General features: G+C 44.1%; 2 protein-coding genes across 5 annotated transcripts in view; one reads left to right on the top strand and one right to left on the bottom strand.

Moving 5' to 3' along the window:
* The window catches only part of LOC133498027 (juxtaposed with another zinc finger protein 1), a 34852-nt gene extending 33158 nt beyond the window's left edge, over window positions 1–1694 (top strand). The window contains exons 5-6 of one of the 2 annotated variants that reach the window (XM_061814406.1): window positions 312–471; window positions 715–1694. In XM_061814406.1, coding sequence (XP_061670390.1) covers window positions 312–471; window positions 715–731 — 177 coding nt within the window. In that variant the 3' untranslated portion in view covers window positions 732–1694. Of the gene's footprint in view, window positions 1–311 lie in introns of both variants that reach the window. The other variant, XM_061814399.1, reaches the window with a different exon arrangement.
* Window positions 1030–27326, bottom strand: tax1bp1a (Tax1 (human T-cell leukemia virus type I) binding protein 1a). 3 transcript variants are annotated; one of them, XM_061814101.1, is made up of 17 exons: window positions 27188–27317; window positions 25564–25778; window positions 22522–22624; window positions 20091–20281; window positions 19800–19955; window positions 16088–16236; window positions 15378–15468; window positions 15111–15296; window positions 13567–13818; window positions 13288–13479; window positions 13127–13199; window positions 10813–11273; window positions 9426–9512; window positions 8593–8779; window positions 7542–7759; window positions 6538–6608; window positions 1030–6033 (listed from the first exon to the last, which is right to left on the bottom strand). In XM_061814101.1, exons 2-17 carry the CDS (start codon window positions 25750–25752, stop codon window positions 5826–5828), a joined length of 2814 nt encoding a protein of 937 aa, XP_061670085.1. In that variant the 5' UTR covers window positions 25753–25778; window positions 27188–27317; the 3' UTR covers window positions 1030–5825. The 3 variants fall into 3 exon arrangements, with proteins under 3 accessions (XP_061670085.1, XP_061670076.1, XP_061670068.1); XM_061814092.1 differs by having other exon boundaries at window positions 13288–13818; window positions 27248–27326; XM_061814084.1 differs by having other exon boundaries at window positions 13288–13818.
* Window positions 27327–27367: the final 41 nt, after the last annotated feature.

The following is a 27367-nucleotide window of genomic DNA, read 5'->3' as shown; positions in this document are numbered from 1 at the left end:
GAATTCACAAGTCAAGGTAGCACTTGAATCCAGAAAGTTATCCCAAAGATCCTGGGAAGCAGAGCGTAGTCACTCTGGAGGAGAAGCGATTTTGGTAGCTAAGAATAGTGACGTTTTTACAGCGGCATTAAAAGCATTTTCAATGTCACATTGACACGTGAACATGACGGGGAACTTTTATGAGTTGTAGACGTTTTTATGGACGTGTTCTCGATTGCTCCACGCCTGCTCTTTAAGCTTATGCTTATTAAAAAAAAAAAAGAAAACAGGTTCTGTCAAAGTGAAGCGTGCGGCGTTTTCTCTCCCCTCAGAACGTGAACGGCATCAAGTACCACGCCAAGAACGGCCACCGCACGCAGATCCGCGTGAGGAAGCCGTTCAAGTGCCGCTGCGGGAAGAGCTACAAGACGTCGCAGGGCCTGAGGCATCACACCATCAACTTCCACCCACCCGTCTCCACCGAGATTCTGCGTAAGATTCAAGGCTAGACCCGGAAAGGCCTCGCGGTCCGCTACCCCAAAATGTACCCTTAAAAGTTCCTCACCTCACACTAAAGTGCATGCTTTAAGTTCTTTTGACATCTTTTTTTTTTTTTTCTATCATCGTATATCACCGTATTTCCAAAAGTATATCTTTGTATTCTTTTTATTGTACATTTGCACATTTCATATCTTCTATCATTTTTTATGTTTTCCTCGGTTTGACTTGCATAAGGTGCTAAAAGAAGTTGACAGGAAGTGAGAGACAGGAAGTGCAACCAAGCCCCGCCCCCCAGCCCGCACGACGACGGAAGTTACCTTCCGGTCTCTGATCCAAACCAGGAAGTGCGTTCACTCCTTTTGCTTTGTTTACTGACTTTGGATCGGCGGCCTCGCGGGAAATTCTGGGGTTCCGCGTAAGTTATATTTGAAATAGATAAAATGTTGCTATATAAACAGTAGATGCATATTTAGCTGTATATATATATATATATATATATATATATATAAAAAAAGTATAAGCTTATTCACAAGCGTTAGACACAAATAGTTACATTTATTTGCAAGCTTTATTTTATATATTTTTTTTTTCTTTTGTCAGTATTTTGACTTGAATGGTTCAGAGTTTCATCAAACTATTTTTCTAACATGCCAGCTCACGTTTTACAAATACTTTTGGAAAGGAGCATTGAGCTCATCACAGAGCCCCTGGGGGTGGAGGGCAAAAATGTAAATGGCCACAATATGTAATAATCTTCACAGTCCATCTTAGGTTCCTGCAACTGGGGGGCTGCCAGTTTGTACAAGTTAACCCAGTGAATGTGGTCGTAATGTTCCATAGTGGTTCGAGAGGCCGTAGCCGCAGAATGGCAGCCTACAGCCGGAAAGACGTTGATGTGAATCGAGCTTCATTTAGACAAAGTCGTGCTTTGCCGCCCTCTTTCGGCATCTCAGTGCCAGGGAACTGTGTCGGAGTGAGCCGAGGAGCTTCATTCAGACAATGGCGCTTTGCCATGTTGAAGTGCATTGAGGAGTTTCATTCTCGCAAAAGTAGTGCTTTGCTGCCTTTCGTGGCGTCTCGGTGCCAAGGAACAGCGTTGAAGTGCGTTGCGGCAATGACGCCAGGATGAGTTCCATTCCTAAAAAGTTGGGTTTAATGCAGGCAGAGGTCGGTGGACGGGTAAGCGGTCCAAACATTTCATGAAACTTCGAGACTCCGTGGCAACGAGGGAAATCACTCCCAAGAAGCCCGTCAGACACGGCGAACGAGGCTTAAATACACGACGTGAGCACGCCGCTGACAATTTACATTTTAAGCTCAACCCCCCCCCCCCCCCCCCACTTATGTCCAGGGCTCTTGAGCTTATCAACGCTCCAGTGAGATGTTTATCACCCCCTCCTCCCCCTCTCTTCCCATACCGCGCTCCATTTGTTGGATGTGTCATTCCATTTGCCAACTTTTTTTTTTTCTTTTTGTTTGTTCTTTCCATGACGGTTGCCAAGAGCTCTCCACTGCCAAACTTCCACCATAACATGTGCCTGATTGGGGGGGGTTATGAGGCAGCAACAGGGTGGCCATGTTTGTCTCGCCACCCTTAAAAAAAAAAAAAAGAATGTTCCAATGCATGCACCCTGAAGGGTGACTTGTACTAAAAAAAAAAAAAAAAAAAAAAAAGAGATTAGCAGCTACAACCTGTTGTGTGTGTTGTAGACGAGAGCATTCCAGCTGTGTGTGTGTGTGTGTGTGTACCTCGACATCAGCCTAGAGTGTTATTGTACCGTTTAGTGTGTATGGATGTGTGACGTTTGTGTGCCAGCTTCTCTCCTGCGGAGCAGGAGGGACAGCGGCGGTGTTGCCCTTTTACAAGGATTCAAATAGTCACTCATTGCCTCTTGGTCGGGGGGGTGGTGGGGGGGGGGGGTCAAAAGACATTACCCACATGATTAACAAGACCATTGTGTTTGTGATGGTAATATTTGCACTCATCCTCCATTCTTCTTTTGTGCATTATTCAGTCTCCGTGGTAACAACTCCCAACAGGCCAACGGCAGTGCAGTATTACACACGTCGAGGAGGTGGGTGGGTGGGTGCAAAACCACACGCGCATATTTACAATGTACAGTGAATGTATCGTAATGTGTCCTTTTGTCAAGTGCTTTTAAATTATATTTTCGTATGTAACGTGGACGTTGTTTTGTATCGGGGAGGGGAGGGGGATGTACTTGTCTTTCTATATAAAAGAGAAGCTGCTTCAATGTAAACAGGTGCCTGCCTGGGTAAAAAAAAAAAAAAATGCAAAAATAAAGACTGACTGTCATGTTGTGTTTTTGCGGAAAGATTTTTTTTACTCAAGTCACTTGCGCTTGGACAAGTTCATTTATTCGTCACGATCCCTTCCATTCACACACACAAACATATATATATATATATATATATATATATACATACATACATATGTCCACACACTGGCCTCGTGATTCGTGTACTATTTGTAAAGCTGGAATAAACAACACCGTCAGGGCTCACGGAATGACAGCGGTGACGCAGATACACGTAGATGACATTCATTCATCAGGTCCGACAAGAGATACAGAGCGATTGCCGTACTTTTCGTGGGAACGTGAAATATGGCCGTATGCCGTCGTTCGGTTTCAATGGAAAATCAGTTTGAGCAGTTACGCCATATCTTTAATATCCAGTTTACCGTCCATGTACTCGTACGATATTTCTCCTCATCGATCCATCTTATGGTCCATGTACTAGTACCCTATTTCACCTCACTAGTAAGACAATTCAACATAGAGGAATGTCATTTTTTTTTTTTTTTCAAATACTAGTGCCATTTTCAATCCAATTACCTTACTAGTAGATATCAGGCGGCACGGTGGGCTCACCTTGTAAAGAGTTTGCATGTTCTCCCCGTGCCTGCGTGGGTTTTCTCCGGGGCGCTCCGGTTTCCTCCCACGTCCCAAAAACATGGAACATTAACTGGACGCTCTAAATTGCCCCTAAGTGTGATTGTGAGTGCGTCTGTTTGTCTCCATGTGCCCTGCGATTGGCCGGCAACCAGTTCAGGGTGTACCCCGCCTCCTCTCGCTGACAGCTGGGATAGGCTCCAGCACTCCCCGCGACCCTCGTGAGGATAAGCGGCGAAGAAAATGGATGGATGGATAGTAGATATCATGCACTAGTAGTGCTCTTCACAATATTAGTAGCATGAAGATGCCCACAAGTAGTTATGCCTCAGTAGTAATGTAACGTAGTGGTTTTCCTTGCATGTAAAAAAAAATACAGTTGGAGAAGTGTGTGTGTGTGTGTGTGGAGGGGGGTGGGACTAGTAACCTAAATTGTCTTACTAGTGAGGACAAATAGTGTGCTATGTACTTTAAACTGGATAGCATAAAATCCATGACAGCACATTGGCCTCACTAACACCAAAATGCCCACTAGTAGATTTTCCTCGCGAGTAACAAAGTTGTCCTATCAATGTCCAGAAATGTCAAGCAGAAGTGCATTGGTCCTCAAACTTTTTACTGAAAGTGCCGACTTTAAACAAACAAAAAAAAGCATTATTACCATAATGAGCAACATTAAAAATACTATATAATGTAGTGTAGTCATCAAAAACAAGAGATCTTTTATTCCTAAAGAATTTTTCGTTATTGTGGGCCACTAAAACGTGCAGTTTTAACGTTAACATACGATCCTTAAATATAGGAAAATAAACATCTGCCTTGCTAAGATCGTTTGTATCTCAAAACAAGGCTGGAAAAATAAGTACGGCAAGCACGATAAAGTCACTAAGTTAAGACGCGTGTTTTTCAAGGGCACTTGTAAGACAAGTCACTGTACTTTGTTTTCGTAGCGAGGACAATAGTACATAGTACATGGATGGCGTGCTGGATATTAGGGATCCGGAATCCGCTTCCCAAAGTCATGGACTCCTTGTTGGAGCTTCCTGCCCCCTGAACATAAATCAGAAAAGTGCACGCCAGTAGTCGACATGAGCAAAAAACGCAAAGGACAGCGACACCACACATCGCCCGCATCTCCAGATGTACGTTACATTCAGAATAAAGCCTTATTTAGTGCAGATACATTAAAAATGTAGTAGTCCTCCCCACCCGTCGTCCCCTTCACCAAACGTCTTCACAGCAGCGTTTCGGTTCGGAAGCGATGAAGTCGCAACCGTCCGCGTCTCATCTTGGCGTCCTTGCCGGCCGAGATTGTCTTTCCTCCTTGATTTGTTTTGAGTACGCGACATCCGCGAGCGCTGCCGAAAGTGCTTTCAAAACCAATCAAGAAGCATCAAGTGGAAGCAAAACGTTTCGTATGGAAAACAAAGGAGCATTTTTTTTTTTTTTTTAAATTACATTATCGGTCAATATTCCCCAAAAGGTCCGTGTAATTAGTACACTACGTCCTCACTAGTAAGACGATGCAGCACACGAGTAGACCAAAGTTTTGGCGCACTAACAGGAAAACATTGGCATATTGGGAGGATGTTACTAGTGTGGCATAATTGCACTATGACAATGCGACTAATACTAATAGTTTTAATGGCATACAGTTGTCATCTAGTGCACGATTATTCCTCATTAGTATTCATTTCCACTAGTATGCACTAGCACCGGTACAATGACCTTAATATGGGCATTTTTCCATTATCCCGCTAAGGTCCATGTACAGTACTAGTACACACTGTCCTCACTCATAAGAGAATTCAGTACGTACTAGTAATATTTTCCCCACTTCTACGATTGTATTACATTTGTGTAAACTAGGAGGACACCTCAGGCATACTAGTACCACGATTGTATCTTACCAGTGAGGCATAATTACTAGTTAGCATCGCGGTACTACTAGTAGGGTCTGGGAGGCTACTCCAGCATTCCACATGCTTACTAGTTGGACCTAGTAGTGTAGCACAGTAGTTTACAAGATATAACTGCGTACTAGTAGGCCTAAAGTGGCCATAGTACTGGGAAAATTTGTTATTGTACTAGAGCGCTGAATTGTCTGAAGAGTGAGTACTGGTGAAACATTTCAGCACACGAGCAGGAAAACACTGGCATCATAGTAGCATAACTGCACTCGTTGACACAAGTAAGCTACTAGTTCCATGATGAAATTTTACCAGTCAACATTTAGGACTTAGATGTCCACGAGTGCAGACTTTTACCTCAGTAGTGGCACGCGGTTGTCCTACTAGTGAGGATAAAGAGCATACTAGTACACGGACCTGGAATAAATGTTGAAAGGGCTTCCCGTACGGTAGCAGCTCCCACGTTGCAACCTGCGAACGGCGCCGAGGACCGCACACTTTAAGGAGGGGGGGGGGGGGGTCACTCGATCTGATCGAAGTTGAGCACGTGGCCGTCGAAGTGCGTGAGGACGTGCCTCTCGAACAGCCGCTGCTGGCAGTCCAGGGGGAACTGCTCGGCGCACACCGGGCACACCTTCCAGTGGCTCTCCACGTGCTGCTCGAAGCTGCGCTGCTCGAAGTGCGGCGGGAAGATCACCTCGCACAGCGGGCAGCGCTTGTGAACGGCGCTGCAAGCCGGGCGGGGGGGTGGGGGGGGGTAGACAAGGATGTGCGTTAGGGCTTTTATTTCATTTGCCGTCCTCCAGAACTAGCGAGCGATTTTCAGGAGAAAATTCCCTTTACTTTTTCTGTCTTGTGCTAATTGTCTCATTAGTTTCAACAGATCTCTCCTTCTAGTCTCACCCAATCAGCCTCGTCTTCCCCTGCGGTCTCACATTAAGTAATTAGCGCGCGTGTACAAGGCTCCCTGGCTGTGACCACATTTTCTTGGCTCCTTTACACTTTCTTCTAAGCTGCGATGTGTGTGCTACTATTCGGCTTGTGTAGATGAGTATCGAATAACGCACAACACCTCGTGTAAGTAAGTAAAAAACGGCAAAAAAATTACATTTACACCTCTCTGGAAACTTATGGGGATGCATCTCTCGTACTGATTGGATTGAGGCAATAAAACGAGTACAAAGGTGTTTTTATATGAAGCACAGTAAAGAATTTCCGGGCGTGTGACCCACCTCGAGTCGAAGCAGAAGCTGCTGCTCGTTTCAGGAAGTCTGCTGGACTGACGCTCAGAAGGTCGCTGCGTCTACAACGACAACAATGGCAATTTCGTGTCCTCAAGTGGGGGAAACCCGAATAAGAGGAGAAGTTTTGCGCTCCCAATGACTACTACTAAAAATAAATTCAAGCTCAGGATTGCCCTGATGGACGAATTAAAATAGAACGCAACTCATATTGACACCACAGGATGGCAGCAAAGCAGCTGAAAATAAAGCCGATCATAAAGCATCAACACCAAACGTCAAGCACGCGTACAATCATTAACGTGTTAAGGTAAGAACTGCATTCAGTCATGAAAGTATTCAACACAAACCTTAACGTGAGGATCATTGGCAGTATCAGCTAGCATACTAGCCGAAATAACATGCTAACACAACATAACGTAGTAATTTACAAAAATGGTATATATCATTACACTCACCTTTGGTATTTCCAAATAATAAACGGGGAAAATAGATTTGTTTGTAACTGTAATCGTAACACGGGAAAAGTTGCTGCACTGCGAGATGAGCAAAAACACTTTGTTCCCCTTTTGACTGCGCAAGCGATGCATTCAGGGACCGCAAACAAAACACGACGTCTCAAAGGTAGACAAAAAGACACCATCAATAAACTAAACCTAACAACAACACGATTTTGCGAGATGGCGCCAAAGCAATACTTGAATTGCTTTGGCCTGAGCCCAAAAACAGTGAATAGCTGAGATTTATATCTGATAACGGAGGACATCTTTCCACAAAAATAATAGCAAATAAGCAAATTTACGAAGGCCCAACTGTAACTATGCGAAGATTACTGCATCTTTGTTCCTCTTGTCTATTCAAGCGATGTATAGAAACACCCAAAACAATTAAGTCACTGACTGGACCTTGGATACAACTTGTATTTTTTTTTTTATATCAGCTCAATAATATTAGCAGCTTGTGGTAGATAAAGAAAATTGTGCGTGCTTTCTTACATTCTGTGGCTCCTCGGGTGGGTTCTCCACGGTCTCCGGGGGGCTCGTGCTGCGTGAAGGCTGGATGCAGACCACGTCCCTGTCCCAGCCCGGGGCTGCCGGGCCAGGGTGCGGGTTCAGGGGCGAGATCGGAGGGGCGCAGGGAGTGGCGCAAGGTGGCGCCTCGGGTGGAGGGCGAATCAGCTGCTCCGGAGGAAGTGAGACGTCCGCTTCCTGGTCTGATGAAATAAATTACGATTAAAATGGTGATGGCGATTCCATTTTTATCATAACTGGACACGAGTGATCACCCGCCAAATTGCACCCCGACTATACCACGAAACCTTTACTGAAAGTACAGAAAATATGTGGTCTGCGGGTATCGTTGTCCACTCTATTTGGATGTGTTGTTTTTTTGTATCTGTTAAGCTAGCGGGCGGAATGGTGGATGAGCTGCTAAAGCGTTGGCCTCACAATTTTCAGGACCTGGGTTCGATCCCAGCCCCGCCTGTGTGGCCTTTGCATGTTCTCCCTCTGCTTGCGTGGGTTTCCTCCCCTATCCCAAAAATATGCAACATTACTCTAAATTGCCCCTAGGTGTGATTGTGAGTGCGACTGTTGTCTGTCTCGATGTGCCCTGCGATTGGCTGGCAACCAGTTCAGGGCACCTCCTGCCCATTGACAGTTGGGACAGGCTCCAGCACTCCCCGCAGCCCTCGTGAGGATAAGCAGCAAAGAAAATGGATGGATGTTAAAGCTAGCAGCTGTTTGAAGGTTTAAAACTAATGTACAATCAATGCGAATTTCTATTATCTTATCGTTGACATTTTGAATGAAACGTTAGCATTAAGCCGGTATGCCTGCGTGATTACATGGTTTGCATGAACTTTTCGGTGTTTGAATAAAAAAAATGACAGTCTAATTTTTTTTTTGTTTTTGTTTCATGCTTTACAGTGAACTTGATCTGGAAGCAGGCATGCTTTTCCTCTTATTAGGCGAAATTGCGAGCAAGATGTAGCCAACGACTACACCACCGAAGATGTAGCATGACGCCATAGAGCGGCAGCAGCACCTTGTGCGCCGTCAGTCGCGTACGGATTGCCAAACTGCAGCTCCGCGGGCCTCTGTGGCACCAGTGGGGGTGGCGACGGGTCCTGGGGGTAGGGCAGTGGGTAACGCAGCACCATGGGCTGCCGGACTTCCGCAACCCTTTCGCGGGCGTCCTGCTCCAGCTGCAGACTCAGGAAGCGGTGCAACTCCTACGAAGGGAATCATTTAGTTAGCCAAGAAAGTCAAGTACTCCCAATTTAGTTTCTTTCTACAGCGCCGCTGCCCTTTGTGATAATATGTGACGCACTAGCATTAGTAGCCTACTCATTACTGTAATGGGTGTCAAACTCGGTCTCCCCCCCCCCTCACCGACCTCCCTGGATGACTTCATTAGTGCTCTGTTAGCAGGTTTAACATTTAAACCAGGGTTGGGGAGGTGAAACAGACACGCCGCCTGGCATTTGCCAGGAATAATGGCAAAAGGAGAGCAGGCAGGTATGGATATATTCATTAGTGGAGGAGGACAGGCAGGAGAACGACACCACGAAAGAGCACGTGCATGTTCCGAATCAAATCTGAAGACTTGCTAGGGCCTGGGCTTCGTGGCCTTAAAAGAAAACCATTTATTGACAAAGCAAACCACACCGACGTTATTTAAGTTTGACTTCTGGGATTTACTGTATTTGGTGTCAGGTTGGAAAAGTCGCTAGTTAAAGCTCCAAATTTGGCAGGACTGACTGTAAAATAGATCGTGTTGTTCGGGGAAAGTAGCGCACGTGAGCTGGATGACAAAGTAAAAGTATATTAACCAGAAAAAAAGTAAAACACAAATAAATCAACTGAATCGGGTCCCACCTCCTGTAATCGCTCCTTGTCTTTCAAAGCTTGGGCAAGGTCACGTTTCAAGTCCATCACCTCGCTGCTCCGCTCTGCCATCTGTGCCTAAACACACACACACACACACACACACACACGGAACAGGAAGTTAATAAGCTCCAAACGTGCATTTCGCTGCAGAGGTTTTAGTTCAGCTTCAGAGCGCCTGCAGGGACCCTGAAAGCAAACAATCCCTGATAACAGGAGTTTCATTGTTGATCTGTTATTGATCTTGGGCCGCCGAGTAACAGGATGGCAGTAAATCTGGTAGACACTGTGGGATAGTGGACGCCTCGTCTCTCATTTCATCCCATTACCATGATTCCTAATCCCCTCGACTTCTCCCTCTGCTTCATGTCTGTCTGTCCGGCCCACTTTCCTAACTCTTGAATTGTGTTTGGTTTTTTGCCCCCCCCCCCCCCCTCACTTCTCTTTCATCTCCTCTGGTGCTCTCCCCCCTCTGAGGGATTTATGGTGCAGCATTAGAGGGTGAAGTTCAGGTGGGGAGTCAGCAGCACAGACTGTCTGTCTGTCTGTCTGGCTTCATCCCCGCTGTGCCTGATGTAAACAGTCGTAAAACATGGCGGTCGGCTGCTGTCCCTTCCCCCCCCGGTCGGCCTCCGAGGCCATTAAGAGCAGCACAGGACACGCGGGGGCCTCGACTCAGACAGGAGGTCCGATCAAAGACGGGGGGGTAGAGCCTTTTGCTTACTGCGCCGATAAACACGCTCGCTCCCATGGTGATCAAAAGTCGTTCATGGTTCATGTTAACTCGGGCTCCTGAGGTGCGAGGTGTTCACCTACTGAAAAATGGGCTCATTTGAACATTTCAGACCACAAACACGCTGCATCGCTGCAATAATGGCGTGTATATTTCAAATTCCGCGTTTTGAAAGGACCAAGACATTTTTTGTTGGCGTTGTAATGACTACACATGAGTGGCGCCGCAATTTTACATATTTACCAATTTGCAAGACTGCAGTTTTTGTGTTGTTTCCAAAACTCGCCAGGATGCCACTAGATGGCACTAAAATGCTGTCTAAATAGTAAAGTCAGACAGTAATTGGTCCAAAGAGCTCTTCACGCTTTGTATACTTGGGAGAAGCTATGTTTAGCCTGGGTTGTTAGTGGAACTTAAAGAATCTTTGCCGCGTGTGCACGACATGTGCACTTGGGCCCGCTCCACATCATGCAACGCTGCTGAAACTGTGTATTTAAATCGGTAAAACCTTTTTGGAGCTACAAAGTCTCTTTCAAAGGCAACCTATGAGGCAACAGAACTTTTCCACTACATTCACGCTAAAATAATATTTGAACAAATAAAGAGTAAAAAATAACGGCGAGCGTTACAAAGTGGGCGTCTCACTCTAAATCGCTCTTCCTCATTGGCCAGACGCCGTTTGAGAGTCTCATTGATGGCGCACTGCTCCTTCCACTTCTCCTCCATCAGTGCCAGCTCCTCCTCCACAGAGTGGCCCTGTTCCCTCGCTCCCATTTCTTCTTCCCCTCTTCTGCTGCCCTCCATCTCCCTCACATCCTCCTCCTCTTCCTCCTCCGGCTGCTCCGCCTCGCCGCCCGCCCACTTCGTCTCGACCTCCACCCAGCTCGTCATCCGCAGGCTGTCCTCACGCGCGTTTGCCCTCCCCTCGTTGTCTTCCCGCTCGCCTTTCTGGTTCACGTGTCCCTTCGCCTCGGTGCCCCCCGTCGACTTGTTCTCGCTCTGCTTATCCTCAAGCTCCGTGCTGTAGCGTGAACATTCCGGGTTTTCGAGTTCAGCGCTGAGTGTCAAGGCAGAGGCCTCTTGGAGGGCTCCTGCGGCAATACTTCCTGGGGAAAAAAAAAAAAAAAATCATAAATTCCCAGATTATTACGTCATCTAACAGGCAGCTTTGACTCAAGTCGGAAGGAGGTGTACCTAATATTGTAAAAGCGCAAGGTGCGATTAATCGACTTTATCAATTAATTCAAATTCATAAGGACAAAATTTTTGTGTCCTTTTTTGCCGCTTCCATAGCTCAAAGCACATCGCCACTGATGTTCACTGCAAACATCAACGACGTGCCTGCCAACAAAGCTTGTTCATAAAAACAAAAGTTAGTCTTACCAATTTAGTGAATTTTCTGTCTCAACAACTGACTTTTTAATAATTGCTAAGAAACACATGGGTCTGGGATTATTTGCACATTTTTTCCATTTGACAAGAGGAACGCTAAGAGCCCAAAGTCACAATCAATTGAGCTGAACACTGACAAAGACACAAGCCGTGATTTAGCAACATGTTGGAAAAATTTGACGTGATGTGTGCGCTTTCAAGGCGTAAACGTGTGCCGAGGTTGCCTTACCTCACCTGTGCAAGTTTTCATGACAAAACACCGTGAGAAAGCCGAGGGAGGGAGTGTGATGTTCCTTTTACTCTTGAACTCAGAACACCTCAGCCATGCGGTTGGCTATTTTATTTTATGATGTTAAATTGTTCAACCTTTAAAATGCAAATTTATTAAAGCGCAAGTGTCATCCCTTTAAACATTCTAAAATCGATATTGAAATGAAAAATACATTTAACATTACTCACTTCAATGTCTATCCGAAAAAATAAATGTGAGCGACATCCATGCATCTCCAGCCCGTGACGTCACCCCCAACATTTGCCTTTGAAAACACGCTGTGGCCCGACTATGGGAGATGAACACGCCCCTTCAGACACGGAAGCTCTGTTCGAAGAAGAGAACATCTCACACCCGAGTGAAGTTACCAGGGCAACATTACCCTATTGTTTCGAGCCATATTTAGATGATATGCGGATCACAGCCAAACCGCATGCGGTCAAACCACCTCCCCGTCCAATCTACCTCCGTGCGGCGTAGATGAGCAACTGCGGCCAAAGCCGTGATCGGCGGACACGGCACCGACGGGCACATCGACACATTTAGCACCTCTGACTTATGGACGCAGATCTTTTGTTACGTTCTGTCCTCCCCCCAACTATTGTTTTTTTTTTTTTTTTGTAGCTCCATGCACACCTACAGGTCATTTAGAACCCACTAAGCTCTCGTCCTTTGCACCCGTACGATCCATTTTTTCACGACGAACCACATTTCTTGGAACCTTACGAAGGGTAAATCCATCCTCCCGAGTTTCGAGCAATGTCCAGCAATGCAACGAGCCGGCATTTTGGCTAACACGAAGGAACAACGACCTACTTTCCCGCAGGTAAAACTAATAGAAATAAACGAGTCCGCTTGAGTGAGCTACTGCTCTAACGTCACTTCCTGTTTCTTGTCGAAAACAAATTCCCTCAAGAGAATTTTTATGGCGGGAGTTACGAAAAGCCATATACATCAAGATCATAATTTGTGGTGAAAAAACACATGGGTCCGTACCGGCTGCTGTTTTTTCATTAATAACATACTAAAAATCGTGCATTTCATGACAGTGGCCTTTTAAGGATTGGGAAAAAGGAACGTCTACGTGTGTGCAAATCATTGTTTTTTGTGTGCCCTGCGATTGGCTGGCAACCGGTTGAGGATGTAACCCCGCCACAGGGTTCCCCTTGTGAGGACAAGCAGCTCTGAAAATGACTGGATGGATATTATTACTGCTATTATTTCAAGGCCATCATTTCCAGCCCACTTTCTAACGACAAGTTATCATCATCATCCTCAGCCATTAGCAAAGCATACCTGCTGTGGGGGACTCAGGACTTGGGGTCAGAGGCTCCAAGACCGTCTCAGTAGACGCATTTCTCTTGTGCTCCTGTGCACAGGAAAGCGTACGCAAGTATGTGGGTGTGTGTAATACTTTTTTTTGTGTGTCTTTCTGGTTTCACCGCACCGTCACTCACCACGTGGGACTCGCTCACGTTCAGCTTGGCCACCTGCCTGCGCAGCCGCTGGCACTCTCGGTATTTTTCCTTGTAGTGCTCGGCTGCCATGTGGAGGCGCAGCTTCAGTTCCTCCACTTCCCTCTGCAGCCCGGCTTCTGCCTCCGAAACAATCAGTGTGCTGGGGGCCAGCTCTCCGTTGGTCCCCACCCCCTGAAATAAGGGAGGGTGACACGCTTCATACCTTTTGAAATTGAGAGCACAAATTGAAATTGATTTTTTTTTTGAAGAGATAGTGACCACTTCTTTGTGCGCGGAGCTCCGCATGCGGTCCAGCTGGCTCTCCATGCGTTGGCACTCGGCCTGCGCGTCAGCCAGGCTGGCGCGGAGCTTGTCGGCCTCCAGGCGGGCGCGGTACAGTTCGGTCATGGAGTGGTCCCGGGCGCTGGCTGAGTCGCGGAGCTCCGAGGCCAGCAGGGCCGCTTGCTGACGGGACGCGGCGAGCTGCTCCTCGGCCTGGCGGAGCTGCTCGCGCACGCGGGCCAGCTCGGCCTGGTCGAGAAGAACGCCCGAGCGAATGCAGTGAACCCCCACGATATAAGCCATCTTATTTTGGAATGTAATAAAGAAAAGAAGAATAGAGCAGCCAGGGAGTATAGTTTATGCAAATATTTTGATGGCTGAATATAATTTTAATTTTATTTTGCTCGTGTGTGTAATGAGATCCATGCTTATTATTTCAATTAGCCCGTTTATGCCATTTCACATATATGTTGGCATGACTTCACAGCCGTTTTTTATGTAGCTTGGTTGAGCACTTTGCTGTTTACATATGTAATGGTGTGATGTTGTGCATTATAATAGTGAAAGGGTGAGGAAGAGGGCTATTATTTTGAAAGGGTGCACGTGGTCTGGCAATTAGGTTTTTTATTTCGTTCTTTTCAACGCGATTACTGATGCAAGGAATTGGGCGTTTCAAAATGTTCATTGTATCAGGGAGAAGTGCAGTTAAAGTGTTGGGGAAGAGCTGAGAAAAACAGGAAGTAGGGTGCATGTTTTATTTTGAAAACACATTTATCGGGCGATTCGACAACATCACTTCCTCTTGTGTTTCTGATTGCTCAGAATAAGGCAGGCATGTTGGTCATATTTTCATTGATTTGTTGTAAAAGGTGAATATAAATTAGTTTAAAATGTCGGCAAAGCGGGTGTGGTTACAGAGGCGCAGTGTTGGATGTATTTTATTAATTTCAAACATAAACCCGTTAGCTGGAGAAGGGGAGACGTCGTCAAGGTCTGTGTGGTGACCATGTTGTGAACATTTGTGAATGTGTCTCCTTTTTAATACAGGTATGTGAGTTTATGCAAGTTTTTTTTTATATATTTTTGTCATCTGTTGAGACGTAAATCATATGTTATTTAGTTTTGTGATATTTTTCCCTTTCTCTTGTGTTTCTGATTGCCAAGCGTAAGAGCTGAGTGTCATTGGGACACGCAGAGTTTGACCCACTACACATACATAATTTTAAGTTTCTTTTGTTTTATGCATCAGCTTTGGAATAACAAACAGCTTACAGCAAGCACTATTTACCTCTCATTTGGAGAAATACTTAACTGAAGTGAATACATTACAAATTGTGTTTTAATAAGTTGAAATGTGTGATGGTGTATTTTAGGAATGTGTGAGAGGGGTAAACTGTTGAAAAAAAAAAAAAATGACAAGTTCACACTTATTGCAGTTAAGTCTGGAACATTTCCCCTGCGTTGAACAGTAATACTTGACTAACAGATTTAATCATCCCGTGAGTTCAGCCTCCACCGGCATAACGTCTCGAATTCTGTACCTTGTCAGCTTTGAGCGCAAGCAACTCTTTCTCCAGACTGTCGCGCTGGGCCACACAGCTCCTGAGCCTCTCCAGCTCCTCCTGGAACTGAGCGATTGTCACCTCCCGGTTCAGCTCCACTGCCTTCAGCATCTGCAGCTCGGCGCTCAGCTTGGTGTTTTCCAGCTCGGTGCTGCGCAGATGGGCCTGCGCAGGTATTACTATCGACGTACTGTACGCAGCTCAGAAGAACAACCATTTGCGGGTCGACAGGTGTATATTTCTCACCTTGTAAAAATCCCTTTCGTCTTTCTCCTTCTTCAGCTGGCCTTCCAGGCTGTCTCGTTCTGCTGTCAGGTTCTTCAGACGGTCACGCAGGCTAGCGAGTCAGGACAGCAGCAGAGTGCTAAATTGAACTTTGCAAACACTTCTTTTGGTGTCTCAGTTTTCGTTAAGACTTTCAGAGGGGCGTCTTTTTATTTAGTAGTAATTCATTATTGTGATCGCAGTGGTTCAGAACTCCATTGTGCCATGTTTTGAATGCAGTATTTTGCAGAACTCATGCTAAATAAAGCAACTGACAGCATCTGATTACAACACAGTAGAGTTCTATACTGCAATTTTTTGATGGGATATTGGCCTTGGTAAAATACTCAATTTAACTTAATAGTGAGAATATTATTTACTACAAATAACCCCCCCCCCCCCCCATCATGCTCTTCCTTTGAATATCATGAGGTACATAATTAACCCGTGTATATATGCGTAGTCATTCATACGACAGAGATTTTTGCTTGATGGTGCGCCATGAGATTTTTCTAATGTAAAATATGTGCACGTTGCGAAATAATGACAAGCCTAATTCCCACAAGGAATGACTGAATAATTCAGAAGCTGAGAAGGCAGTGAGGAAAGCTTTTAACACTTTCATTCCAGCCGTTCCTCACAGATACGGAAGATGATTGACGTGCGCGTGATGAACACCTCCCGTCACTCACCAGTCCAGCTCCGTCTCCTTCTGCAGGCCTCTCTGGGTGACTCCCAGCAGGTCCTCCTCAAGCTGGCGAACTCGATCTGTCGCCTCCGTCAGCCTCCTCCTCACCTCCTCCCGCTCCTCCGACAGACACTGCGAGGAGCGCAGAAGCTCCTGAGGAACAGGGCGGGGGTGGGGGGGGGGAACATACGGAATATCATGACATTGGAATCGACGGCGTGATTCAGCAGGCTCGACATGAATCACGCAATAAAAGTTGACACATGACAGGTGGTTCATATCAAGCTGTATTCCAGTCATATGATGCTATGTTTTGCTACTTTTTCAGACACTATTTCGCCTTTTTCAAAATTACAAGGTAGAAAAACATAATAACTATAATCAAGCACATCATTTCATGTTAATATATTAATTTTACAATACTTTCAAACGTTTTCAATTCATTTATTGGATTATTGTGTTCTCACTAAGCTGTTTCTATGTATTCTGTTCACCAAGTTGTGATGCTAAATAAGTGCACATATAGGACTTGACTCGCCCATGCACCACTCAAGTCATTTCCTGCTGCTCTCAAATCACCAGGGATGAAATATAAAGTCGATGACATAACGGGAACGTGATGATGAAAGTAAATTCGCTTTCTGGTAAAGTGATATTCAGGTTCAACATGATATATTACAGATGAGGTATGGTCCAGAAGTATGCGCCAACTGTGCGATAAATGATATAATGTCGGTTTTCCGCGTAAGGTGCGGTTCCTGGGGAACCAACTTGTTTGAACTTGTGTGTCAATCAGCAGCAAGGCAGTAAATCAAGCGTGTCTAATATCAGTTGTCACTAAGCAATCGCTTCCCCACACCCTCATTTGTAATTTAGCGACTGCGAATGCACACACGCACACGCATAGCTGCATAATTTAAGGACAACAAAAAGGACTGTAACGTGCGGAGTGGACCAGCACACAGTTCAAGCCCCGAGGCCATATCTCATACGGGCTTGGCCCTGCGAACGTCGCCGTATGATTTTTTTTTTTTTTTTTTTTTACGGCTGCTGTTTGGGAAGCACTTTAGCAGTTCATAAAGACCTTATAAAAAGCGTAGCCATAAAATTAGCGGCCACAAAAAATGTACTTAGCATCTCGAGTAAAACTCAAAAGGATATTTTCATCAGGCATGACATGGCTACTGTAAAATGAATGTGGACGCGCACGCACACACACACACACACACACACACACACCACACACACACACACACACACACACACACACAGGTCATATATGTACACTTGGAAAACAGAGTGTGTCTGTATTACCCCGCAATTTATGGCGATTTTGTCCTTCATAAAAAAAGCAACTAAAAGTCTAATTCAAAGCAGCCTGCTCTTACTTCGGGCCGGCACCAGACAGCGCCACTAGAGGGAGATATCACACAAGGGGCAATGACGATAAATATGATCACACCTTCCAGCCAAACTAGTTTGTCAAACCAGCCATGAGGACAAACAGCAACCGAGAAACAGTAGCAAACATTTTTACGAGTTTCACCAGCATCAACTTTTCCTAATATTTTTCCAACAGAGATGGAACGTTTACAAACAATTAACCTCATTTGGCAAACGGCTTTGTGCGCATTGGAGTAGAAAAACATTGCATCTTAAAATGACCGTCAGACAGAGAGACAGGAAGAAATAAACAGTGAGAAAAGCATTGCGTGACTGAGGGGTGTTTGTCCCTGAGCGTTGGGCAAAGCGGTTTTGCAGACTACCCTCCCCTTATTGGACACATGGCCGAAAAGGGTTTTGCGAGCATAATGAGCGTTTGTGTACACGTGTTGGTGAGTCTGCAGTCAAGGAGCCCAGTAGACCCAGATGTGTATAAGTGCGCCTTAGACGCCATGTTTGTTAACCCTGCGGTCGCGATGGCATCGTCCCCGACGCCAGATGCCCAGGAAGTCAGGAGTCGCAATTTCGTTCTAACCCACTGAGCCGGGTCATTAAAGCCGGAGACAAAGACTGACGTGCACGTACGCACAAAGTTAAAACACACACACACATATGCTGTAGCTAATTGTGTGTCTGTTGAGCATGGATGCTGATTATTCATAAATCCGGAGCTTTGAAGACTTCAGACCTGTGATCACTGGTAAGGAACCGGCTCCAGCGAGATGTCTGCGTACACGCACTCACCCACCTAAAAACAGAACTGGCAACCCTTAAAAAGGCACTTCCAGAACAATTTGTCCAAATTTATCTGAATTTCAATATTTTCCAAATTTTGTCAAGAACCCTGCAAACATCACAATAATAATTGTTGCTAAATGAGATCATCTTCAATATTTGGACACAGTCGCAACCTGAATAAAAGTACAGTACCAGGATATGAGATTTTGACGTTCCATCATCAAAAACATCTGTCAATAGATTAATCTAATTTTGCCAATTCTGTTTTCAACCCAGGTTTGAAAAAAAAAAAAAAGAAAAGGAAAAAAATGGAAGCTTATCAACACTTTCCAGGCAGGGGTTGCAAGTTTGCAACAGGTTTAATATAATGGAAAATTTTAAGTCCAGAGTATCATTTTCTGAAAGTATGAGATTTTTCACTCCGCAAAATTTTTATTTGGTCCAGAGAGGGTTCAAGCAGATTAATCAGCATTCTATTTTGCAAATAAATTTGCTGATAGGCTGAACTGGATAGTTTGTGCATGGACAATACTTTTGGTTTCTAGCTTGGGCAAATTACTTCTACACGTAAAAGGAAGAAATGTAACTACGTTTACTCTTTACATATCTATATTTCCTATATCCACAATTGCTGCTGAAACAGTGCAAATTTCCCACATTGCGGGACTAATAAATGTCTTATTACAAATATCAATACATACTAATAATGTTCTGTTAACCTGCCCACCCACATTCTGAAGTGAAGATTGCAGCGACGTACGAATTCAATTCCGGTTCAGACGCAACATCCCGTTTTTTATTCATTTATTTTTCCTCCAATATCAATAACAATCAGTGTTACCGCCATAATGAGTGAACGATACGGACGTTCCATAATATTTGGCAGCTCTGTAACAACAACTACTGTAGAGATTCAGTTTCATCCCATTCAGTATTGTACTTTTGCCTTTGTCAAATTATTTACAACAGCGGTTCCCAAACTTTTTTTGTTTTTTAGGACCATGGACCAGAACGCATGAAAATAGAAAATTAAAAATACAACTTCCCTTTACTCTAAATGTAGTGCTTCTAATTAGTGGGAGCCCTGCAACTGCGAGAACTTTTTTTTTTTTTTTTTTGATTCTTCAATGGGAAGGCCCCATCTTACGGTGACACCTCAAGCTTGTTACCAATGTCTCGTCTACTCTGTAATTTGGTTTTGGTCACCCTAGAAAATCTTGCTTATAAAGAGGGGAGTTGGAAACAGAAGGAAGGGATTCAGTGCTTTTTGGGGGCACTTTTGAAGACTGCGTTATGGCCGTATGGTACGGTGTGTGAGAATCACCTGTAGCAAAAAAAAAAAAAAAGATTTATATTGTCTTTTAAATTTTACTTCCTGAAGAAGCGCTCCAAAAATGATTGTTTTTAACTCAATTTTGCTATCTGACACCTAGGATAGGCTCCAGCACTCCTGCAACCCTCATGAGGATGAGCAGCTCAGAAAATGAATGGCTGGATGTCTCCGCTGACAAATAATTGCAGTCTCATTATCCCACCTGGTTGTGTGTGCGCAGTAGGGAGCACGTCTCCCTCTCCTGCTCTCTCTCCCGGGAAAGTCGTTTCTGCTCCTCCTGCAGCTGCTGCTTTTCTTCCTGGAGGAGCCGCATGGCCTGCAGGAGCTCCCTGCGTTCCTGCTGCGCCTCCTCCACGCGCTGCCGAAAAAAGTGACCACGATACGGATTTGAGATTGGGTAGTTTATTGTATAACAATGTGTGGTGTGTGTCCAAGGCTGAATAGAATGGATTCTTTCCAGTTATGTGGCTACTCATAGCAGTATCATCCCTACCTCGAGCAGGCCAGTCTTGGTGGTGACGACCAATATGTCGGAATTGCTGTCATCCTCGCTGACAGTCAGCAACTCTTCGGTGGGTGTGGCTGACCGGAACTGGAAGGGCGTGCTCGCCCCTCTAATGTCACCGCCATGCGTCACGTAGCAGAATTGGTAGAATTCCCCATCAGACTTGGGAACATAATAACCTAGAATGCATAACAATGGACGCATCAGTAGTGTTGTGTTACTAAGCCCCACATTGCTGTCACTGAAACCCTTAGTTCCCCTCAATTAAACAATAAAGATGTGAAAACAAACGGACAATTTTATCTGCCAAGACATTTTATTACTGTAAGTACCGTGAACCCCCGTTTATTGCGGGTTACATAGTCTGGTAGACCCATCCGCAGTAGGTAAAAACCACTGATCTAAAAAAAAAGACTGGTTGGCTCATTGGCCCCCAAAACTGAAGTCGGCATCCGCCATCTTGATACTCCCAAAATAACCATGCCGGTTAATCCCCAGTTTCATGAGAAAACAGTGTACAGATAAGTTAGAAAGATTTACTTTGACACTGTTAAAGTTTGTTTGTTAAGGGTTTTTTATTTTCTGATGATCTTAATTCACTTGAACAAAGTTTTGATTATAGTTGTTGTTCACTGTTCACTCTCTGCTTCACTTTTATAGGCCGACGGTTTTTCGCAAAAAAAAGCGATGTACATATTTTCCCAAACTTCATCAGTGGATAAGCAAGAAAACACAGTTTCTGTGAAATTTTTGAAAAATTTCATAATACAGAACTCTGCAAATTGAATTTGATTTTCAAATGCAAGGAAACAAGTTTAAATTTTCTGTCAGAAATAGGACATCGCAGAGACAACAAATCAACAATGCGTTTAGCGTGTATTTTCCCATTGTGAGTTCTTATTTCCAAAAATATGTCTAACTGACTGACTTAAATTTGAATGTTTTTATGACAACAAAAAAAATGCTTCGTTTTTTGCTATGTTATGATGATAGTGCTTCACAGTGTATTATGGGAAAAGTTAACGTCACGGAAATCGGGCCCCAGGTAATACGATGTTATTTGTCTTTCCTTTGCACTTTGCCTTTTTTGGCTTACCAAGTCGAATTAAAAATCCTTCACGTTACCAGAATTGAAAAAATGTCAAGCTCACACGACCAGTTTTAATTCTCCATGCCAAACTTTGAGGAAAAACCCCGTCATAATCCAACCTGTATACCACGTCCTCCACACGTTTTGGGAGTACCAAGATGCCGACCAATGGCTTCAACCAATCGACATACCGCTAAATGTGTATGGCCTATCCAGTCTTTTTTTTTTTTTTTTTAAATCAGTGGTAAAATCCTGCGATATATATGGAGACCATAAACAATTTAAAAATATAGTTTTTGATCGCTCCCAAACTATTTGAACACATTGTAAATGTAATGGAACTGACATACAAAATTGCAAGCATAAAATGTATAGAAAGTAGGATGTATACTGCAAAACCCCACAAAAAATGCGGTATACAAAACGAGAAATTGCAATAAATAACCCTAATCTGTCGAAAAATTAGGACGTTATGATCGACATTGAATTTTAGGTTAAAGAAAAAAAACTGCAGAATGTATCTATTTATTTCAAAAGTCTGCTGCTGTGATTTGAAGGCCTGTCACTCACCAGGTCTGCTAATGAAGACGGTAATATAGAAGCAGATTAGTCCCACCAGGATTTGAATTTGAAATGCCACAGAAAAGAGGATTTGAATTTGAAATGTAGTGTAACTTTTCAATATTAACAATTCAACTGGCTACAATTCGCTGTCCAAAATTCACCGTCTGTGGCACCAGGCAAGGTTACTTCAGGTCAGAACACCCAGCCAATCCAGTTACGCTTTCTTAGTATGTGACGTTACGTGACTAAGAAAGCGTGACCGCACTTGACTGGGTGTTCTAGACAGCGAATTGTAGCAACTATTGACAATGTGATCACTTTACATTTCAAAATCAAATCCTGGTGGCACTAATCGACTTCCATATGGTAAGTGCCAGAAATCCATCAGCCAACTGCTTTTACTGACCAGCGACCCAACATCCCATACGCTCATGTTTTCATTACGTTGTATCTGACCATTACAGGACTGGGAAAAAAGTTTTCACTCCTATACTGTGTGAGTCTGTGGCGTGTGAATGAGTGAGAGAGAGAGAGAGAGAGAGAGAGAGAGAGAGAGAGAGAGAGAGAGAGAGCAAGGTTTCAGAGGTGCTTAGGTCCCAGGCCGACGTGCGGTTATGTTTCCTTATTAAAATAAGAGTGCTGCTTTTTATATGCGTCGTAAAATTGTTGAATTACTTCGGAAAAGCCTGGGTCTGCATGCTGGCTTAAATCGGTGTGTATGTGTGTGTGCGCGCATGTGTGTGTACGCCAGTGTGGCTTATGTACCTTGAAACACCACAGTCCTGTGCACAGTACTTCCTGGTTCATATTTTTCAGGCATGGGGGACCACAGGAAAGTGTAGTAATCCCTGGCTGTGCTCCAGCCCACCTGAGGACACACCACAAACAAGAAAATGTAAAAAAAAAATGAAACATACAATAAATGACCAATGTGAATCGTGTATGTTGTGTATAGATGTGTATTCATTGTATATATGTTTGTAGTTTATGACCAGATCTTTGTCAGATATTCTAAACTCAAATTCAATCATAAGATGAGTGCGGATATAGAAGAGCAAACCTCTGCCAGAGCCAAATGAGAATTTTGTAATTAATATTTGTGCAGCAAGCACTGTAAAAAGGCGCCAAAATAATCTTGCTCTGTAAAAAATCCCTGTAAAATATTTTCTAAATTTGACGCACCACAGGCAAGAGTTTTGCGAAGAACTCTGGCACATTTAAATGTTTAAAATATGGGGCTTCAAAATCGTGAAAAAATAAAGCCCTTCCTTGTCTATGCTCTCAAATGCTGTGGGCACGGTTGCCGAACGCACTGAAACGACACACCGCTCATCTCTCATGTTCGAGCTGCAAAAGTAGGTTCCCTTAAAGCCGCCGCCGGCTGTAACACATTCCACTGGGTCCTTGTGGGGCTCTCCCGGCTGTGACGAGAGGAACCGGCCACCAGCTACCTCGCAAACCAACGGGTTTGAACCCAGTCATAAAAATTCAAGTCAGTCGCAGATGCACCTGACAACCGCTGAGGCGAATAAAAGCGCTCAAGTTCTTCCTAAATAAAAAACAAAATAAAATGAGGAAAACTGTTTAAGGCTATAGCTCTACAATAGAGTACTACAGCGCATAGTTCTTCCAAAATGTATAATGAATTTAAAATTAAATCTTTATTTGACAGTGTCTTCAATACATCTCCTTGTTGTAAACGCAAATCGGAATTTTTTTTTTTTTTCTTTCTGTTGTTAGCCGACGCCTCACATCTCCAAAAATTGCTGTGAAGGTCAGTTACACTTTTTTCTCCAAAATCCTGCTTCGGATAAAGAAATGAGAGCGAAAACACTGAGTTTATAGCCTTCTTTAGTCGAAATAAATTCAAAGAGGACACAAAACAAAGAGAGAAACACAATGGAAACCGTACACCTCCTTTTCCACTGTCTTTGCCCCTGTTTGGCTATTAAAAAAAAGAGGGGCGGCTGGGCCGGGAGGGTTCCGGTGTGTGTGTGGTGTGTATGCCTACGCTTGTGCACGCACATAAAAAGTGTAGCTCGGCGAAAAAAAAAGCGAGAGAACAAAAGGTGACAATTTTACACAAAATGGCGAGGGAGGCTGCATGTGTTGCTAGGTGGCAGATGATGAAAGTAAGTTTTGAACCTCAAACTCGGGTCTTTGTGTCATAAACCTCTCGCCCCAATTACACACACGCATGCCTGTGACAGAACAGAGCTCACTCTGGTGGTAGTTAGTTACCCGCTTCATTACATATGAGGTAAAAAAATGTCGCAACGCCAGAGTTTCTCACTTGGACGGCCGCCGCGCCGCATATTAGCGGCTGCGCGGGAAGGAGCAGGACGCACGCAACTGAAACATGTCACTCAAAGTGCGCCAGGGGCCAACCCTTATTACCGTACGCGAACGTGTAATAATCGACTTGCACAAAAATTCAGAGGCTCAACCGGCGGCGTATGTCGAAAATCTTCAGCGAAGTGAGAGTATGAAGGGCTAAGTCCACAGGTGTATTTACATAAATATATTGGAAATGAAAGCAATCGTGACAACGATAGAACTAGAATTCATCGTAACAAAGAAAAGCCGAACACGTGTCCCTGTTCCGTCTGTCTTGGCCCGAGATGGCCTCCCGCCAGTTCGGCTTGTCCGCTCACGCGTGTTTGCAACGCAGCGAGGAGACATAAATAATTTTGCTAATTGCAGAGTAAAGTTGACTGACGTTCGCTTTGGTATGGTACGGCATTCCAGCGCACCGGTGATGTTATAAAGTAATCACAGGCACGGTTGCTATCAATCATGCAGCCGAGGTGCGAGGGAAGAGCGCGATGACACCTAAATTACACACCAGCCCGACGGGTTTCTCCCTGCCCACCCAACAAACATGCCACGACCAAAATCTTCCAGCGGGGCATTTTTAGACAGCTGTTTGCTTCGTCGCGTTCAAACTAAATCAACATTTGAATGGAGAAATCTTTTAAAGGGTTCATGGGAAAATGACTTGAAGACAAAAGTTCTCAAGAGTGTACAAGGCCGGCCGGTGTTGACAATCAATACCGACACACATACACGGCAGGCAGTGAACACTTTCAGCCACTAGGAGGCGTCGATGCACAACTGAATTAAAACAAGTACGTGCAGTGTTGAGTCATCCCTGCAAACTGCCAGCTTCCATACTCTTGTCAGTCAAAAAAAACGGTATTAACGACATTGGATCTTGTTGGGAATATTATTTAATACACAAAAACACCCACATCCTTTAGAATTGCGTGAAAGCATAGACAGACATCAGACATGTAAACGTGAGGACCTAACCAAACAACAAGTTTAATTAGCACAGATTACGATTTTTCCAATCGACTTTTCTTCCAAATAAACTTCCAACCACTTTATTACTTTTTAATTGACCCGGCGTATTTGAAGTCAGTGTCTTAAAACCGTGATAAAATGTCTGCCGTTTGACTTTACAGGAGCATTTAGCTTCTCTCTTTGCGTTTGCTGATAATTAGGTCCAAGATTGTATAGGCTTCATACGAGAGTAAAGAGGAGGATGGCAAGGAGAAAGAGATACGATTGATGGAAGAGACACAAATGTGTAAGTGGATAATAACGTTTGCACCCTCCGATCCCCCAATTGTGACCTGCTGCATCCAGAAATCCTCCAGCAATAATCAATGTAGGGCTGGGGTTATTTGTGTTTGCCGATGTCATGTCTAAACTATTTGTTGTCATGTTTAAACTATTCCTTGGCTTGATTATGAAATGCATAGGCATGATCATGCGTAATAGCTCTTAGAAAGCAGAATGTACCTTAAAGATGCCCACCCAGTCTTTGGGGTGGGGTGTGATGTAAGGCGTGAGAGTGTAACGACACTCCAGGGGCGCCTGAGGTAGGAAACTTTTGCCGACATTCTGGAAGATGACGTGGGCAAAGTTGGACGTTTCCATGACACTGACGCTGCTGCCAGGTGAGGAATCCACCACCTGGAACGAGGACATTGTATCCTGGCGTTCACTTCATTTGTCTGTGGAGGAAAAGAACCACAGGACGGGGAATACCAGACATTTTTACTCTTTCACGAGAAATTGTGTTCTTTCGATCACAAAATCCATGATCAAGGCTCATGGGACAGATGCGACCCTCCACGCCTTTTTATGTGGTCCCTCGCAAATTCTTGCTACCAATTTTCCTTAACTCCTGTTCAAAATTACTTCATCATGTTCAAAATCGGTAATAAGCAAATGCAAGGATGATTATGTGATAAGATGGTGTGATTATTAAGATTCCCAAACAGTGGAATATTAGGTAAGAGAAGTGTAACTACCTTGTGCTCCCGCTACACAATTATTCTGTAAACAAAAAATAATGCTGCTCAGCTTCTGGCTAACAAAAGGTGTGACTAGCTCGAGAAAATAGCGTAGTAGTTAACTATATTCATTAAAAACTCTCTCCCAGGTTTTTCTGATTGAGCCAAAGCAATAATAAATGCCATTATGACTGTTTCTTTAAATAAATAAATAATCATAGTTTTGAGTTATTACTTTCATAAAAATGTCATTTTTCGATTCCCTTCCAGTGTTGAACCTTGAACTTGTGAAATCAAGGCTCGCAGGATGACTTTGGGTGCACCATTACACCACCCTTGCGATTTTTATATTTTAGGTTTTCACCATTAATGTAATATTGCTGGCTCGGAATCTGAGCTGTTGAGAGCGGACCTGATTAGAATTTTTCACTATGATACATACACAAAGGTTCGACCCAACAGCTTTGAATGATGAAATGAACCGTAAACTGCCTATTAACTACACATTTACACATGCTTTAAGATGTCATGCAGATTATTGTTCAAAGTACAAAACATGACAATTTATGATTTCCTCATTTTAATATACCTTTACTATATTTGTATTTATTAACAACGTTTTTTTTTCCCATTATGTGGATTCATGCTTAGTGGATGAAATCCCATCAATATATAAACTAACCAATCTCAAATATTGTAATATGATGACACTGGTAGTATTGCGTTCCATGTGTTGCTGTCAGCCAAGATTTAGAATCGTTATAATCTGAATACACTAGACCCACGTATGTAATGCATTAATCAGCATAAACACTATAAGAATTAAAAGCTATGATAAACAAATGAACATTTCCCGGATACCCGAGTACCTAATCGTGAACCCGTGTTATTGTGGCCATGCAGACTTGACATACGGATGCGTCCTCAGCCTTGAGGACATCCGATCTTGAATAAATACGCAGTCATTGCAATATTAGAGGCTAAGTTGCTAACGTAGCTGGGGAACAGGCCATGTCATGTCAAGTCATTAGCTAGCTAAACATTGCCCCAGTCAGAAGGCTCAGCTCAGAGAATGGTTCGATCGCTAACATCGTGGGTGCTAAATTGACTTCAAAATGCAAGAGTACCCGTTTTAAAGAACTCCGAGCGGAATATCTCGCGGGCAGGTCGCTGTTTTGGTCCCTAACCTGTGCGCGATGTTGTGAAAGCGCTGACGATGACGATGATGATGATGATAATGATGCGCCGCTTCCTGAAAGCAACTATGGTCCACTTCCGGGATGAGGAGGGAACCACAGATGCTGAGG

This window comes from Syngnathoides biaculeatus, chromosome 1 (genome assembly GCF_019802595.1).
Source record: "Syngnathoides biaculeatus isolate LvHL_M chromosome 1, ASM1980259v1, whole genome shotgun sequence".
In the NCBI taxonomy this organism is placed as follows: domain Eukaryota; kingdom Metazoa; phylum Chordata; class Actinopteri; order Syngnathiformes; family Syngnathidae; genus Syngnathoides; species Syngnathoides biaculeatus.
This window is presented reverse-complemented; position numbering and strand designations above follow the sequence as displayed.